Raw genomic sequence first — 18,700 nt, forward strand, 5'->3', positions numbered from 1 at the left:
ATATATATATGTGTGTGTACCTCATGTGTCTGGTCTCTCCCCCTCTTCAGTCTCATGTGAGCCAGGCGGTTGAGTTTCTTCAGACTCATAAAGTGGATACAGCTCTGCATCCTCTTCTGCTCTACCTCAGCACACTGGAGGGAAGGGCAGACAACATGGGGGTTAGAGCAACAACTCTCTTTTAACACTGAGTAGCGTCTGTGTCAAGGTTTCCCATCAGGAAAATTTGTCGCCAGACAAGCAACAAGGAAGATTTACATTTATCGGACATTTGAGAAATTTACCGGTCATCCATATGCATTGGGTGCGTAACCCATTAGACGGTCCACCCACGCAGCTCTACTTTTTGTCAAGTAATGCCTCAATGAGACAGACAGCATCATTGCGTTTTGGTACACCAGAAGTACATTCATTTCCAATGGAACGCTGCGTTTGCCTTGAGCATTGTGTTGCATTGCATAGGTTTGATTTATATAATGATTGCATCAAATTGTATGTGTAGACTTGACAGAAATAGATGCAAAATGTGAATGTTGAACTTTATTGGCACACATATCCAGTATAAATGTTGGAATAAATAATGAAACAAGTTTGACTGACCAAACCCTTATCGAACCCGAACGACGCTGGGCCAATTGTGCGCCGTTTCATGGGCCTCCCGGTCGCGGCTGGCTGCGACACAGTCTGGGATCGAACCCGGGTCTGTGGTGACGCCTCTAGCACTGCGATACAGTGCCTTAGACCGCTGTGACCACTCTGGAGGCCCTGCCATTTCAATTTTTACATGGCGGGAGATAATTCCTGCCAGAATAACGTACTGTTTTTTGCAAAAATCCAACATCCCTGTGTTTTCAGAGACATTACTGAGTTTGACAGGTGCTGTTCGCAGTTAGAGCCAAAAAACAAGAACTGATTAGAATATAATTATGCTTAAAACAAAGTACAGCGCACATATTTCATATGAATGGCCTACATTTAAAATGTTTTGGAGAAGGCAAGTTCACTTTCTCATCCATAAATGAGTGCCAGTGCGCTGTTCAGCAGCTCACGCCAGTGGGATGGGCTTTTCATTAGCAAGGACGGCTACTGTGGATCGCTAAAATAACTATTATGATCACACTTACTCAATTGAAATATTATGTGGACACCTAAACATTTGGCAGACAAGTGCGATATATCAGTTTAGTCCTCACAACCAGAATAAAAACTACTCAATTGAATGAAAGAAAAAAACAAATCCCTTTCCAAACATCCTTGCAGATGACCAACATCAATTTAGGGAATTCATCTTTCAGAACATTCACACCTAGCCTTCTGGTCAATCAGCACACAGTCATCTGGATACTTTCCTACGTGTGCAGGTCAGTCGCATTCAGTATTTTCATATTGAAAAAATGCAACTGGTAATATGCTAAAGTCAGACTTCACATATTGGTGCCAATCACTAGTAGCCTAAAACTCCTCCAATTGATGGAGCAATTCGGCGTGCTGCTGACAAGTTCGAGGGGATCGGCCAGAACCAGCCGCAATGCCTTGCTAAAGGCAATTCCTATCCAACATATTCTGTCTGAGTCTACATTAATGAAATATCATAGGCCTAGTTTTACTATTGATAATTAGATTCTATGGCCAATTGAAGAAAATGAATTATTACCAGGTAAAACAAAAACAAACAGTTAAACTTGAGGTGAGGAAGAATGTTTTAGGCCTACCAGAGTAACTCCTATCATTTACAATATAATGCTTTAAGAATGAACCTCCTTCTGTACGGCTATATCTGTTAAGCAGACCGAAGCCTAATCCGTAAATGTAATTTAAATAGATTGTTATTTGGATTTCATGTAAGAAGTCACATAATTAGTTAAATAAAGTCCACCTGTGTGTAATCTAAGTGTCACATGATCTCAGTATATGAACTCAGCAAAAAAAGAAACGTCCTCTCACTGTCAACTGCATTTATTTTCAGCAAACTTAACATGTGTAAATATTTGTTTCTTCGAAACATTTGTGCATGTTTTTAATTTATTCATAAATGTATTAGTAGGTTTACGGATTAGGCTAGTAAATGTTTCAAATAATCTGCCCAATCCTGTTTTATTCTTTCTACAAGGAAGGCAACGAAAGGAGCGCATGCTTCCTGTGACTTGTTCAATTGCATGCAACTCAGATTTGTTATAGGCAAAGATATAGTATAGGCTGTTTTCAGACAGGTTTAAACAGCCAGCCATGTCTGTGCGCGCGGACGAAAGAGTCACATATGAAGGAGTTTGCTTCTTCTGCAGCATTCACCATATAACGCATTGAGGCGGTGCTTCGGTCTGCTTAACAGATATAGCCGTACAGAAGGAGGTTCATTCTTAAAGCATTATATTGTAAATGATAGGAGTTACTCTGGTAGGCCTAAAACATTCTTCCTCACCTCAAGTTTGGGACACCGTAAAGTCCATGGAGAATAAGAACACCTCCTCCCAGCTTCCAACCGCTCTGAAGATAGGAAACACTGTCACCACCGACAAATCCACTATAATCGAGAATTTCAATAAGCATTTTTCTACGGCTGGCCATGCTTTCCACCTGGCTACCCCCACCCCGGACAACAGCACTGCCCTCCCCTCTGCTACTCGCCCAAGCCTTCCCCATTTCTCTTTCTCCCAAATACAGTCAGCTGATGTTCTAAATGAGCTGCAAAATCTGGACCCTTACAAATCAGCCGGGCTAGATAATCTGGACCCTTTCTTTCTAAAACTATCTGCTGAAATTGTTGCCACCCCTATTACTAGCCTCTTCAACCTCTCTTTCGTGTCGTCTGAGATCCCCAAAGATTGGAAAGCAGCTGCGGTTATCCCCCTCTTCAAAGGGGGGGACACCCTTGACCCTAACTGCTACAGACCTATATCTATCCTACCCTGCCTCTCTAAGGTCTTCGAAAGCCAAGTCAACAAACAGATTACCGACCATTTCGAATCCCACCACACCTTCTCCGCAATGCAATCTGGTTTCAGAGCTGGTCATGGGTGCACCTCAGCCACGCTCAAGGTCATAAACGATATCGTAACCGCCATCGATAGGAAACAATACTGTGCAGCCGTATTCATTGAACTGGCCATGGCCTTTGACTCTGTCAATCACCACATCCTCATTGGCAGACTCGACAGCCTTGGTTTCTCTAATGATTGCCTCGCCTGGTTCACCAACTACTTCTCTGATCGAGTTCAGTGTGTCAAATCGGAGGGTCTGTTGTCCGGGCCTCTGGCAGTCTCTATGGGGGTGCCACAGGGTTCAATTCTTGGACCGACTCTCTTCTCTGTTTACATCAATGATGTCGCTCTTGCTGCTGGTGATTCTCTGATCCACCTCTACGCAGACGACACTATTCTGTACACTTCTGGCCCTTCTTTTGACACTGTGTTAACAACCCTCCAGGCGAGCTTCAATGCCATACAACTCTCCTTCCGTGGCCTCCAACTGCTCTTAAATACAAGTAAAACCAAATGCATGCTCTTCAACCGATCGCTGCCTGCTCCTGCCCGCCTGTCCAACATCACTACTTTGGACGGCTCTGACTTAGAATATGTGGACACCTACAAATACCTAGGTGTCTGGTTAGACTGCAAACTCTCCTTCCAGACTCACATCAAACATCTCCAATCCAAAGTCAAATCTAGAATTGGCTTCCTATTCCGCAACAAAGCATCCTTTACTCATGCTGCCAAACATACCCTTGTAAAACTGACCATCCTACCAATCCTCGACTTCGGTGATGTCATTTACAAAATAGCCTCCAAAACCCTACTCAATAAATTGGATGCAGTCTATCACAGTGCCATCCGTTTTGTCACCAAAGCCCCATATACTACCCACCACTGCGACCTGTACACTCTCGTTGGCTGGCCCTCGCTTCATACTCGTCGCCAAACCCACTGGTTCCAGGTCATCTACAAGACCCTGCTAGGTAAAGTCCCCCCTTATCTCAGCTCGCTGGTCACCATAGCAGCACCTACCTGTAGCACGCGCTCCAGCAGGTATATCTCTCTAGTCACCCCCAAAACCAATTCTTCCTTTGGACGCCTCTCCTTCCAGTTCTCTGCTGCCAATGACTGGAACGAACTACAAAAATCTCTGAAACTGGAAACACCTATCTCCCTCACTAGCTTTAAGCACCAGCTGTCAGAGCAGCTCATAGATTACTGCACCTGTATATAACCTATCTACAATTTAGCCCAAACAACTACCTCTTTACCTACTGTATTTATTTATTTATTTATTTTGCTCCTTTGCACCCCTTTATTTCTGTCTCTACTTTGCACTTTCTTCCACCGCAAACCAACCATTCCATTGTTTTTTTAGTTTTTATTTTACGTGCTGTGTTGTACTCACTTCGCCTCCATGGCCTTTTATATTTTTATTTATTTATACATATATTTGTTTGCCTTCACCTCCCTTATCTCACCTCACTTGCTCACATTGTATATAGACTTATTTATTTTTTTTTTCACTGTATTATTGACTATATGTTGTTTTACTCCATGTGTAACTATGTGTTGTTGTATGTGTCGAACTGCTTTGCTTTATCTTGGCCAGGTCGCAATTGTAAATGAGAACGTGTTCTCAATTTGCCTACCTGGTTAAATAAAGGTTAAATAAAATAAATAAAAAATAAATAAAATAAAAGTTTAACTGTCGGAGTAGAGCTGGGCAATATGGACAAAAATCCATATGGCATCAGGCCAGAGTTTGGGAAACTCTGCTTTAAACTAGTACTACTAGTTTGATGGTTGTAACCATTCATTTTCACATTAACAAACACGCATATTAGCAAACTCAATTTCAATCTTCACATCTCTCTAGTATAGGCTACTTATCGTAACGAACAATATCTGCAAAATGTCTGCGATTAAAGTGATCGGTCTCGATAATTTTAGGTTTATCGTCCCAGCTCTATGTTGGAGTCAGTCGGAGCGCCAATGCACACTGCCTTCATATCATCGGCCTACAGGATAATAGGCTAATAGCCACACCAAACCTTCAAAAAGGTTTCTAAACATTATTAGGGTAATATCAAAATGAAGTCATTGTTTATATGGAAAATACAAGCAGGATATTATATTGTGGTAAACACAACAGAGTTAATTTGGCCAAAGAAAATGGATCAACAGAAGGAAAATAAAACACTTCCGAACTAGTTTAAACCTTCACAAAGTTTTGAACAGGCTATATTGCAGCAATTATCAAGAAAGACTAGTGCCTACCGTACCCAATAAATGAGAGCAACAAGCTAATGATACAGTGCCTTGCAAAAGTATTCATCCCCCTTGGCGTTTTTACTATTGTGTTGCATTCCAACCTGTAATTTAAATAGATTGTTATTTGGATTTCATGTAAGAAGTCACATAATTAGTTAAATAAAGTCCACCTGTGTGTAATCTAAGTGTCACATGATCTCAGTATATGAACTCAGCAACAAAAGAAACGTCCTCTCACTGTCAACTGCATTTATTTTCAGCAAACTTAACATGTGTAAATATTTGTATGAACATAACAAGATTCAACAACAGACATAAACTGAACAAGTTTCACAGACATGTGACTAACAGAAATTGAATAATATGTCCCTGAACAAAGGGGGGGTCAAAACCAAAAGTTTAAGTCAGTATCTGGTGTGGCCACCAGCCTCATTAAGTACTGCAGTGTATCTCCTCCTCATGGACTGCACCAGATTTGCCAGTTCTTGCTGTGAGATGTCACCCCACTCTTCCACCAAGGCACCTGCAAGTTCCAAGACACTTCTGGGGGAATGGCTCTTGCCCTTACCCTCTGATCTAACAGGTCCCAGATGTGCTCAAAAGGATTGCGATCCGGGCTCTTCACTGGCCATGGCAGAACACTGACATTCCTGTCTTGCAGGAAATCACACACAGAACGAGCAGTATGGCATTGTCATGCTGGAGGGTCATGTCAAGATGAGCCTGCAGGAAGGGTACCACATGAGGGAGGAGGATGTCTTCCCTGTAACGCACAGCGTTGAGATTGCCTGCAATGACAACAAGCTTAGTCCGATGACGCCCCAGACCATGACGGACCCTCCACCTCCAAATCGATCCCGCTCCAGAGTACAGGCCTCGGTGTAACGCTCATTCCTTCAACGATAAACGCGAATCCGACCATCCCCCCTGGTGAGACAAAACCGCGACTCGTCAGTGAAGAGTACTTTTTGCCAGTCCTGTCTGGTCCAGCGACAGTGGGTTTGTGCCCATAGGCAACATTGTTGCCGGTGATGTCTGGTGAGGACCTGCCTTACAACAGGCCTACAAGCCCTCAGTCCAGCCTCTCTCAGCCTTTTGCGGACAGTCTGAGCACTGATGGGAGGGATTGTGCGTTCCTCGTGTAACTCGGGCAGTTGTTGTTGTCGTCCTGTACCTGTCCCGCAGGTGTGATGTTTGGATGTACCGATCCTGTGCAGGTGTTGTTACACATGGTCTGCCACTACGGGGACGATCAGCTGTCCGTCCTGTCTCCCTGTAGCACTGTCTTAGGCGTCTCACAGTACAGACATTGCAATTTATTGCCCTAGCCACATCTGCGGCCCTCATGCCTTCTTGCAGCTTGCCTAAGGCACATTCATGCAGATGAGCAGGGACCCTAGACATCTTTCTTTTGGTGTTTTTCAGAGTCAGTAGAAAGGCCTCTTTAGTGTCCTAAGTTCATAACTGTGACCTTAATTGCCTACCGTCTATAAGCTGTTAGTGTCTTAACGACCGTTCCACAGGTGCATGTTCATGAATTTTTTATGGTTCATTGAACAAGCATGGGAAACAGTGTTTAAACCCTTTACAATGAAGATCTGTGAATTTATTTGGATTTTTACGAATGATCTTTGAAAGACAGGGTCCTGAAAAAGGGATGTTTCTTTTTTTGCTGAGTTCATAAACCTGTTCTGAAAGGCCCGAGAGTCTGCAACACCACTAAGCAAGGGGCAATATGAAGATCAAGGAGCTCTCCAAACAGGTCAGGGACAAAGTTGTGAAGTACAGATCAGGGTTGGGTTATAAAATAATATCCGAAACTTTGAACATCCCACGGAGCACCATTAAATCCATTATTAAAAAATGGAAAGAATTTGGCACCATAACAAACCTGCCAAGAGAGGGCCATCCACCAAAACGCACAGACCAGGCAAGGAGGGCATTAATCAGAGAGGCAACAAAGAGACCAAAAATAACCCTGAAGGAGCTGCAAAGCTCCACAGCGGAGATTGGAGTATCTGTCAATAGGACCACTTTAAGCTGTACACTCCACAGAGCCGGGCTTTACAGAAGAGTGGCCAGAAAAAAGCCATTGCTTAAAGAAAAAAAATAAGCAAACATGTTTGGTGTTTGCCAAAAGGCATGTGGGAGACTCCCCAAACATATGGAAGAAGGTACTCTGGTCAGATGAGACTAAAATTGAGCTTTTTGGTCATCAAGGAAAACGCTATGTCTGGCGCAAACACAACACCTCTCATCAACCCGAGAACACCATCCCCACAGTTAAGCATGGTGGTGGCAGCATCATGCTGTGGGGATGTTATTTTTTTATTTTTTTTAATCGGCAGGGACTGGGAAACTGGTCAGAATTGAAGGAATGATGGATGGAGCTAAATACAGGGAAATTCTTGAGGGAAATCTGTTTCAGTCTTCCAGAGATTTGAGACTGGGACGGAGGTTCACCTTCCAGCAGGACAATGACCCTAAGTATACTGTTAAAGCAACACTTGAGTGGTTTAAGGGGAAACATTTAAAGGTCTTGGAATGGCCTTGTCAAAGCCCAGACCTCAATCCAATTGAGAATCTGTGGTATGACTTAAATATTGCTGTACACCAGCAGAACCCATCCAACTTGAAGCAGCTGGAGCGGTTTTACCTTGATGAATGGGCAAAAATCCCAGTGGCTAGATGTGCCAAGCTTATAGAGGCATACCCCAAGAGACTTGCAGCTGTAATTACTGCAAAAGGTGGCTCTACTAAGTATTGACTTTGGGGGGGTGAATAGTTATGCACGTTCAAGTTCAGTTTTTTTGTCTTATTTCTTGTTTGTTTCACAATAAAAACATATTTAGCATCTTCAAAGTGGTAGGCATGTTGTGTAAATCAAATGATACAAACCCCCCCCCCCAAAATCAATTTTAATTCCATGTTGTAAGGCAACAAAATAGGAAAAATGCCAAGGGGGGTGAATACTTTCACAAGCCACTGTATCTATTTTACAACAAGCCTACTTAATAACACCCATCTTAAACTTAACACATTTTGAATATTTAAAGAACTGGTTTATATTAATAAATAGGCCTACGACAACAACGACATACAATAATAATGCTAAAACTAATTAATTATCAATACAAATGTTTTTATAAATGAAAGTTCCTACCGGAATAGAGTTGCACAGTAGCCTACATTTGGCCCCGCTAACGAGGACATGCCCCTTCTACGCTATTCAACATAGGCATACTCTATAACTTTCGCTTTACATCAATGAAAAAGGCCTCCCTCTTCGCAATCAACAGTAGCGTAGGCCAAGGCTCCTCTCTGTCTTTCCTCAGCAGCAGGTGCACGCACGCATGTAAGGCAGTTGGCAACGCCAAGGAGTGAGAGAATGGTGCTTAAGCGCAAGATCCGGGGGTATGATAGGCAGTGGCGTGCCGTGGGCCTGGGCCTTCAGTGAGGTCCTACACAGTCCCACCCGAATTAATCCACCTCTTATTACCATCATTATGATGCCATGGCTCTAGACACTATACATTTAGACAGAGACGCAGTATAACCAGGCGTTGCGTCACCTTGAAATTGACAAAAATTGACATTTTTGGGTAAACAGTGTTTACCCAAAAACATGACACAATCAATGAGTCTTTTCAATATTTCCCTATTTTTCTCCACCTTTTCATTGTGCAGCTCCGTTGCCCTGCGCGCTTGTTCGTTGAGCTGTAGATCCACTCGGGTGTCCCCAAAAGTTTTCAAAAGCACCATTGCTTGTAAGTGCCCAGCCGTACTTTGGTGTCTCGTTGCTGCCTTGGTTAGACAACTCAAGTTTGCAAAGCCAGTGTGGCTCCAAACACCAAATCGATCACTTTCAAATAATAGGCATTCCCAGCAGTACAGTTTGCAGTGCTTCTCGGAGCCTGTGAGCCATTGATAGCGCTCGTAGTTGGAACTTTGAAAGTGGCGAACGAACCCCTTTCCCGCCTGTGACAGGCTTTGTAGCGTCGGCGTCGGGCGACCTCTCCTTACAATGTCTAACTTTTCTTGAAAAGTTCGTCTTGAGAATGGCGTTATAATTATATCCTCGACTAAATCGATATCTTCTCCTCCTTCCGCCATTGTGGGTTGAAAAAACAGCTTAGTAGTACGCAAATTAATTTGTTTATCAAATTCAGTTTCCTAGTTCTGAGGTTCTGCATAGACCTGCCCATAGGACCTGCCTCTCAATATTGGTAATCCAATCAAAAGACGTGCACGCACTACTATTTAAAAAATATATATATTCTGATGATGTTTAAGCCAGCAGAGAAGGCCTTGCTGGCCCTGACGGCCCACCACTGATGATAGGTAGCTCCAGACAATGTGGCCGGCTACATTTTTTTTTATTGGCTTTTATGACATTTTATCGGCCAAAAGCCGATGGCTAACAAAAACCCTGGTGTGTGTATGCTTCTTACCCCATCCTTGGCGCCGTTGGCTTTCAGCTCCTGGATATCGTTCATCAGTTGGGCCAGAGCTTCACATGTTAGTTTATATTGCTGGTAGTCCTCCTCTGGGTCCCTGCCATCCAGCTCCACCTCCTCACTATACACACGTACATCCTGAATACACACACACACACACACACACCAAAGTAGTCCATTTCGGTAATGCTCCCTCCTCTCTACAGTTCCCACCTTGACCCCTACCCCCCTCCCTTCCTCCACTGTACCTGCTGTCCACCCCTCTCCTCTCCAGTGCTCACCTGGTCCCCCTCTCCGCGGCCACGTTTCACCTCCGGTGTGCCCATCTCGCTGCGGAGAACCTTCGACTTGCGCTTCTTCAGGGCCTCAGACATGGCTGGTCAACGTCAGACTAGTCTAGGACACTATAGCAGGTTTTTGGTATGGAAACAGACCGGTAACAAATACAATGCCACTCTAAATAATGTTTACATATCTTACATTACTCATATCACATGTATAAACTGTATTTTATACCATCTATTGCACCTTGCCTATGCAGCTTGGCCGTCGCTTATCCATATACTTATGTACATATTCTCATTCACCCCTTTAGATTTGTAAGTATTAGGTTGTTGTGGGGAATTGTAAGATATTACTGCACTGTCGGAACTAGAAGCACAAGCATTTCGCTACACTCGCATTAACATCTGCTAACCATATGTATGTGACAAATAACATTTTATTTTATTTGTTACTAATGCATTTCACATAAATAGCCATTTACCAAAGTTCAACAAATGTTAATCATAAGTGACCATATATTATGGTATTACTTATGACTTTATTATTTTTAATTCCTTAAAGTCTTCATCTCAGCTCAGGCAGTTGCAGCCAGACAACCATCTAACTTTATCTCATCTAACTTTATTTGACTCATTCCTCTCTGCCTCCTTCTTTCCACTCCTCTCCTCTTTTGACCTCACCCTCTCACCTTCCCCCCCTACTCACAAGGCAGGCAATACGCTTGACCTCATCTTTACTAGATGCTGTTCTTCCACTAATCTCATTGCAACTCCCCTCCAAGTCTCCGACCACTACCTTGTATCCTTTTCCCTCTCGCTCTCATCCAACACTTCCCACACTGCCCCTACTCGGATGGTATCGCGCCGTCCCAACCTTCGCTCTCTCTCCCCCGCTACTCTCTCCTCTTCCATCCTATCATCTCTTCCCTCTGCTCAAACCTTCTCCAACCTATCTCCTGATTCTGCCTCCTCAACCCTCCTCTCCTCCCTTTCTGCATCCTTTGACTCTCTATGTCCCCTATCCTCCAGGCCGGCTCGGTCCTCCCCTCCTGCTCCGTGGCTCGACGACTCATTGCGAGCTCACAGAACAGGGCTCCGGGCAGCCGAGCGGAAATGGAGGAAAACTCGCCTCCCTGCGGACTTGGCATCCTTTCACTCCCTCCTCTCTACATTCTCCTCTTCTGTCTCTGCTGCTAAAGCCAATTTCTACCACTCTAAATTCCAAGCATCTGCCTCTAACCCTAGGAAGCTCTTTGCCACCTTCTCCTCCCTCCTGAATCCTCCTCCCCCTCCTCCCCCCTCCTCCCTCTCTGCTGATGACTTCGTCAACCATTTTGAAAAGAAGGTCGACGACATCCGATCCTCGTTTGCTAAGTCAAACGACACCGCTGGTTCTGCTCACACTGCCCTACCCTGTGCTTTGACCTCTTTCTCCCCTCTCTCTCCAGATGAAATCTCGCGTCTTGTGACGGCCGGCCGCCCAACAACCTGCCCGCTTGACCCTATCCCCTCCTCTCTTCTCCAGACCATTTCCGGAGACCTTCTCCCTTACCTCACCTCGCTCATCAACTCATCCTTGACCGCTGGCTACGTCCCTTCCGTCTTCAAGAGAGCGAGAGTTGCACCCCTTCTGAAAAAACCTACACTCGATCCCTCCGATGTCAACAACTACAGACCAGTATCCCTTCTTTCTTTTCTCTCCAAAACTCTTGAACGTGCCGTCCTTGGCCAGCTCTCCTGCTATCTCTCTCAGAATGACCTTCTTGATCCAAATCAGTCAGGTTTCAAGACTAGTCATTCAACTGAGACTGCTCTTCTCTGTGTCACGGAGGCGCTCCGCACTGCTAAAGCTAACTCTCTCTCCTCTGCTCTCATCCTTCTAGACCTATCGGCTGCCTTTGATACTGTGAACCATCAGATCCTCCTCTCCACCCTCTCCGAGCTGGGCATCTCCGGCGCGGCCCACGCTTGGATTGCGTCCTACCTGACAGGTCGCTCCTACCAGGTGGCGTGGCGAGAATCTGTCTCCGCACCACGTGCTCTCACCACTGGTGTCCCCCAGGGCTCTGTTCTAGGCCCTCTCCTATTCTCGCTATACACCAAGTCACTTGGCTCTGTCATATCCTCACATGGTCTCTCCTATCATTGCTATGCAGACGACACACAATTAATCTTCTCCTTTCCCCCCTCTGATAATCAGGTGGTGAATCGCATCTCTGCATGTCTGGCAGACATATCAGTGTGGATGACGGATCACCACCTCAAGCTGAACCTCGGCAAGACGGAGCTGCTCTTCCTCCCGGGGAAGGACTGCCCGTTCCATGATCTCGCCATCACGGTTGACAACTCCATTGTGTCCTCCTCCCAGAGTGCTAAGAACCTTGGCGTGATCCTGGACAACACCCTGTCGTTCTCAACTAACATCAAGGCGGTGACCCGTTCCTGTAGGTTCATGCTCTACAACATTCGTAGAGTACGACCCTGCCTCACGCAGGAAGCGGCGCAGGTCCTAATCCAGGCACTTGTCATCTCCCGTCTGGATTACTGCAACTCGCTGTTGGCTGGGCTCCCTGCCTGTGCCATTAAACCCCTACAACTCATCCAGAACGCCGCAGCCCGTCTGGTGTTCAACTTTCCCAAGTTCTCTCACGTCACCCCGCTCCTCCGCTCTCTCCACTGGCTTCCAGTTGAAGCTCGCATCCGCTACAAGACCATGGTGCTTGCCTACGGAGCTGTGAGGGGAACGGCACCTCCGTACCTTCAGGCTCTGATCAGGCCCTACACCCAAACAAGGGCACTGCGTTCATCCACCTCTGGCCTGCTCGCCTCCCTACCTCTGAGGAAGTACAGTTCCCGCTCAGCCCAGTCAAAACTGTTCGCTGCTCTGGCACCCCAATGGTGGAACAAACTCCCTCACGACGCCAGGTCAGCGGAGTCAATCACCACCTTCCGGAGACACCTGAAACCCCACCTCTTTAAGGAATACCTAGGATAGGATAAAGTAATCCTTCTAACCCCCCCCCCCCTTAAAAGAGTTAGATGCACTATTGTAAAGTGGTTGTTCCACTGGATATCATAAGGTGAATGCACCAATTTGTAAGTCGCTCTGGATAAGAGCGTCTGCTAAATGACTTAAATGTAAATGTAAATGTAATCTCTGTACTGTCTTTAGTCATCCTATTTAGCTAGGCTTGACTACCTAAGTATGCTGCAGAGCAGTCTGACTAAATAATTGTACTCGTTTTTCAAAGTAGATAAGGCATACTTTCACAAACTGTGTCTATTCTTCTCATCGTTGTGTTGTGTACATTCCTCTCTCATGCGGTCTGTGTGTATCAAACCTAATGTAGCAGGTGTAACCATGTATTACACAGAACCCAAACCGGTGGAGTGCGTGCGCCATCATGCATACATTTATTTTGTCCCCCCACACCAAACACGATCACGACACGCAGGATAAAATATCAAAACAAACTCTGAACCAATGACATTAATTTGGGGACAGGTCGAAAAGCATTAAACATTTATGGCAATTTAGCTAGCTAGCTTGCTAGCTAATTTGTCCTATTTAGCTAGCTTGCTGTTGCTAGCTAATTTGTCCTGGGATATAAACATTGAGTTGTTATTTCCCCTGATATGCCCAAAGGTTCTCTACTCCGACAATTAATCCACACATAAAACGGGCAACCGAATCGTTTCTAGTCATCTCTCTTCCTTCCAGGCTTTTTCATCTTTGAACTTATATGGTGATTGACATCTAAACTTTCATAGTATTACCACGACGACCAGCAACAAAGTTCGTCTTTCAATCACCCACATGGGTATAACCAATGAGGAGATGGCACGTGGGTACCTGCTTCTATAAACCAATGAGGAGATGGGAGAGGCCAAAGATAGGAGTCACAAAAAGCAGAAATAGAGATAAAATGAATCACTAACCTTTGATGATCTTCATCAGATGACACTCATAGGACATCATGTTACACAATACATGTATGTTTTGTTCGATAATGTGCATATTTATATCCAAAAATCTCAGTTTACATTGGCGCCATGTTCAGAAATGCCTCCAAAATATCCGGAGAAATTGCAGAGAGCCACATCAAATAACAGAAATACTCATCATAAACTTTGATGAAAGATACATGTTTTACATATAATTAAAGATACACTTGTTCTTAATGCAGTGTCAGATTGTGTCAGATTTCAAAAAAACTTTACGGAAAAAGCACACCATGCAATAATCTGAGACGGCGCTCAGATATAAACAACATTTCTCCACCATGTTGGAGTCAACAGAAATACAAAATTACATCATAAATATTCCCTTACCTTTGATGATCTTCATCAGAATGCACTCCCAGGAATCCTAGTTCCACAATAAATTGTTGTTTTGTTCGATAATGTCCATTACTTATGTCCAAGTAGCTACTTTTGCTAGCACGTTTAGTACACATGTCCAAACGCTCGCGCAGGTCTAGGCGAACGTCGGACGAAAACTTCAAAATGTTATATTACAGGTCGAATAAACTTGTCAAACTAAGTAGAGAATCAATCTTCAGGATGTTGTTATCATAAATATTCAATAACGTTCCAACCAGAGAATTCCTTTGTGTCTACAGAAGTATTGGAACGCAAGTCGATATCATGTGGAATGCGCGTGACCAGGAACTGGCACTCTGCCAGACCACTGACTCAAACAGTTCCCATCCGGCCCCACATCACAGTAGAGGCTTCATTCAACGTTCTACAGACTGTTGACATCTAGTGGAAGGCGTAGGAAGTGCAAACAGATCCATATCTTACTGGGATTTCAATAGGCGATGAGTTGAAAATCAACCAGCCTCAGAATTCTCACTTCCTGTTAGGATTTTTTCTCAGGTTTTTGCCTGCCATATGAGTTCTGTTTTACTCACAGACATCATTCAAACAGTTTTAGAAACTTCAGAGTGTTTTATATCCAATATTAATAATAATATGCATATATTAGCATCTGGGACAGAGTAGGAGGCAGTTCACTCTGGGCACGCTATTCATCCAAAGTGAAAATGCTGCCCCCTATCCCTAAAAAGATAACATGGATTTCTACATTTATTTTCCAACACTCGCGCAAGCGAGTGGTGTAGTCAGTCTATTAGTCTCTGTGCGAGCCGGAAAGAACAGGTGCAATGGATAATGGCCATTGTAGTTAATAACCACGTTTCTTCGCTGAACTTGGTCAGAAAGGAAGAGGCAAAGCGAGAGGTTTCACTTGCCAAAATCTGTCCAAAATAATCCCAATGCATTTCTATGGGTTTATTTTGGAGCTAAACTTGTCAACCTGCCTTCCCAACTTTGGAACGACGATTGTTAGGGCGGAGACATGAGTATCTCATCATTATAAAAAGATCTCTGACTAGGTTGAATAGTTCCTTAATGAAAACTACAATTCCCTTCAGTTCTTCTTGCCTTGATTCCTCTCGTGGATGATTTGATTTCACTCTAGAAAACAGCGTTGGGCTCACAAAAAAAAACTAAAACTGAATGGAATTCAAGTAATTGAACCGACGTTGGTCAATTTGTTGTTTAATAACCCCCCGCCAAAATGGTGGTTAAACGCTCAGCACTACTAGCCACGATGTAAGTACGAAACTTGGTGATGCTTTCAAATTATGTAGGAAACACCATGCACATTTATGTTCAACAATTCCAAACTGTCCCTTTACAAGTCAGAATGTTGAATAAACTTCATTTGAATTCCGCTAATTGTCTGTGGTGTTGGGTCCTTCAGTTGGTCGAAATTTGAGACAAAATATCCACAGGATAGTGTTCTTAAACAGTCTTCAAAACATGGGTCTAAGTGTGGCAGTCAAGATTTGTTTTCTTCTGACCAAAGGCAGCTGCTGAACACAAGACGGAAGAAAGCGTCTGCAGGGGCTTACATGCTTTTGCCAGGTGATTTAAATTTCAACGGCAGTACGGGCGCTCTAAAGTCGGGTAAACAATACTTTCTTGTTGATATTTTGTCAAAAAAAATCGAGTGGATGAAGGACCAACTGCACAGTTAGCGCCTAGACCCCTAGTTACCTCTAGGTGCCCACGCAGTGAGCCTAGCCGAAACATATTCTACCAGTTGTTTTCGCTGTTGGTCCTCTCGAAGGTAAGAATGCGAGACTATATATCCACAGGAAAGTAGAATTAAGTCACCTTATCAAAGTGCTGGTAGTGCTTTCAGATTTCTATCACCTGAAGCATGTGCAGAACTCGGCAAGTATGCACGCATGTATTTTCATCGTGTGTACATACTTCGGGTGACAGCAATTTGAATGCACTATCAACACTATGAATAGTTGATTTGATTATACTTCCCTGTTGATATATTGTCTCATTCCTACCTGCAAAAGGACCAACCGCATGGACAACCGGTAAAGTAAGTTTAAATATCATTTTATTCAACACTCTGGCTTGTAGAGGTCCTGAGCATAAACTTTCCTGATTCAATTGCACATTTCTGCCAGGTGTAGAATTCAATGCAATTTTGGGTTTCCAGGCAACCCACAGGGTAATATAGTATTGGAAGGTAATGGTACTCTCAAGCGGCTAGACGTTCTTTACCATTCGGCCAGCAGCTTTGCCACCAATGCTACTTATAGGACACATAACTATAAGACTATACACCTCTGTAAACTGGTCATCTCTGTATACCCGTCGCAAGACCCACTGACTGATGCTTATTTATAAAACCCTCTTAGGCCTCACTCCCGCCATCTGAGATACCTACTGCAGCCCTCATCCTCCATATACAACACCCGTTCTGCTGGTCAGATTCTGCTAAAGGTCCCCAAAGCACATACATCCATGGGTCAGTCCTCTTTTCAGTTCGCTAACTGAGTATGCTAACGACTGGAACGAGCTGCAAAAAACACTCCAACTGGACAGTTTTATCTCCATCTCTTCATTCAATGACTCAATCATGGACACTGACAGTTGTGGCTGCTTCGTGTGATGTGTTGTCCGTGCCAAATAACGTTTGTATCATGTTATGTGGTGTTGCTGCCATGCTATGTTGTCTTAGATCTCTCTTCCTGACGTGTGTTTTGTCCTATATTTTTATATATATTTGTCCTTTTGGTAGGCCGTCATTGTAAATAAGAATTTGTTCTTAACTGACTTGCCTAGTTTAAGTCCAGCATCGACGTTGTCTTGCCGAAAAACTTAATTCCTGATGTTGCGGTGTGAATTTAGCCAGCAGTAAACAACAGACTCGCGCGGTGTGCAACATCAAGAATATCGGAAAATTGCGAACATTTGTAGTACGCATATTTTCCCCTTTTTTCCAACGACAATGCAATAAATCAAGTTAAGGAGAAAAACGACATATTTGCAGCCTAAATGGAGGATGTTTTATGTACGAGCCGGTCGATGGGGGGACACCAGTGTATTGCTGGCTGAGCACATTGACAAACGACGTAGAATAAAATACATAATAGCTACATCTTGCGGCCGGTGGTGCTACCGCACAATTGAGTTAGATTGAGTTCAAATGTAATTTTATTCTACATTCTGGCTTTTAAGGAACACTTCGACGATTTTGCAATGCTATGTTTGACTGTATATCAAGTATTGGTATAAAAGTCAGATTTATTAGGCAAGCCAGGATGGTGTTTTGTGGCAAGCGAGCCAGCAAAAGTTAGCAAATTCACAAGCTATCAAAGTAGCGATAACAAATATTACAGGCACCACACATACTCACCAAAACGAAATAAAATACGAAAAACTAAATCAGAATTCATTTAACCATAAATCTCGTGCACAAGTTGTTCTAAAGACACTTTGTTTCCAGTTCCAACGCAAAGCACTATGGGTAACGACCTTCTTCGTTGGTGGCGGCAACAGCAGGTAGTTTAGCGAGGAGAGATGCATACCGCTTCTTAGGGTACTGGAGGCCCGAACCTCAGAGTACAGTATCTCGACTGTCTCGGTCTGTTCTCGTCTATACTGAACAAAAATATAAATTCAATTTCAACGATTTTACTGAATTACAGTTCATATACGGGAATCAGTCAATTGAAATTAACTCATTAGGCCCTAATCTATGGTTTCACATGACTGGGCAGGGGCACAGCCATGGGTGGGCCTGGGAGGGCATTGGCCCACCCACTGGGGAGCCAGGCCCAGCCAATCAGAATGAGTTTTTCCCCACAAAAGGGCTTTATTACACACATAAATACTCCTCAGTTTCATCAACTGTCCAGGTGGCGGGTCTCAGATGATCCTGTGTAACAGTTTAACTTTACGTCCGTTCCCCGACCCGGGCGCGAACCAGGGACCCTCTGCACACATCAACAACAGTCACTCACGAAGCATTGTTACCCATCGCTCCACAAAAGCCACGGCCCTTGCAGAGCAAGGGGAACCACTACTTCAAGGCCTCAAAGCGAGTGACGTAACCGATTGAAACGCTATTAGCGCGCACCACCGCTAACTAGCTAGCCATTTCACATCCGTTACACCTGCAAGTGAAGAAGCCAGACGTGGAGGTCCTGGGTTGGCATGGTTACACTTGGTCTGCAGTTGTGAGGCCACCGCACCCGTCAGGTGGATGGATTATCTTGGAAAATTAGAAATGCTCACTAACAGGGATGTAAGATTTTCACAAAATTAGTTTTTCGGAGATCTATTATTTCAGCTCTTGAAACATGGGACAAACACTTTACATGTTGCGTTTATATTTTTG

At 44.1% G+C, this 18,700-nt stretch overlaps 1 protein-coding gene across 3 annotated transcripts in view; it reads right to left on the reverse strand.

Annotated features, from left to right (window-relative positions):
• The window catches only part of LOC139545270 (THO complex subunit 5 homolog), a 37,686-nt gene extending 19,822 nt beyond the window's left edge, over nucleotides 1-17,864 (reverse strand). Inside the window, exons 1-4 of one of the 3 annotated variants that reach the window (XM_071352862.1) lie at nucleotides 17,717-17,864; nucleotides 9,982-10,104; nucleotides 9,695-9,838; nucleotides 21-134 (exon numbers count right to left, since the gene is read on the reverse strand). In XM_071352862.1, the coding sequence (XP_071208963.1) occupies nucleotides 21-134; nucleotides 9,695-9,838; nucleotides 9,982-10,074 (351 nt within the window). In that variant the 5' untranslated portion in view covers nucleotides 10,075-10,104; nucleotides 17,717-17,864. Of the gene's footprint in view, nucleotides 1-20; nucleotides 135-9,694; nucleotides 9,839-9,948; nucleotides 10,105-17,716 lie in introns of those variants that run through there. The other 2 variants (XM_071352861.1, XM_071352863.1) reach the window with 2 other exon arrangements.
• Between the last annotated feature and the right edge of the window lie 836 nt (nucleotides 17,865-18,700).

This window comes from Salvelinus alpinus, chromosome 19, assembly GCF_045679555.1.
Source record: "Salvelinus alpinus chromosome 19, SLU_Salpinus.1, whole genome shotgun sequence".
In the NCBI taxonomy this organism is placed as follows: Eukaryota; Metazoa; Chordata; class Actinopteri; order Salmoniformes; family Salmonidae; genus Salvelinus; species Salvelinus alpinus.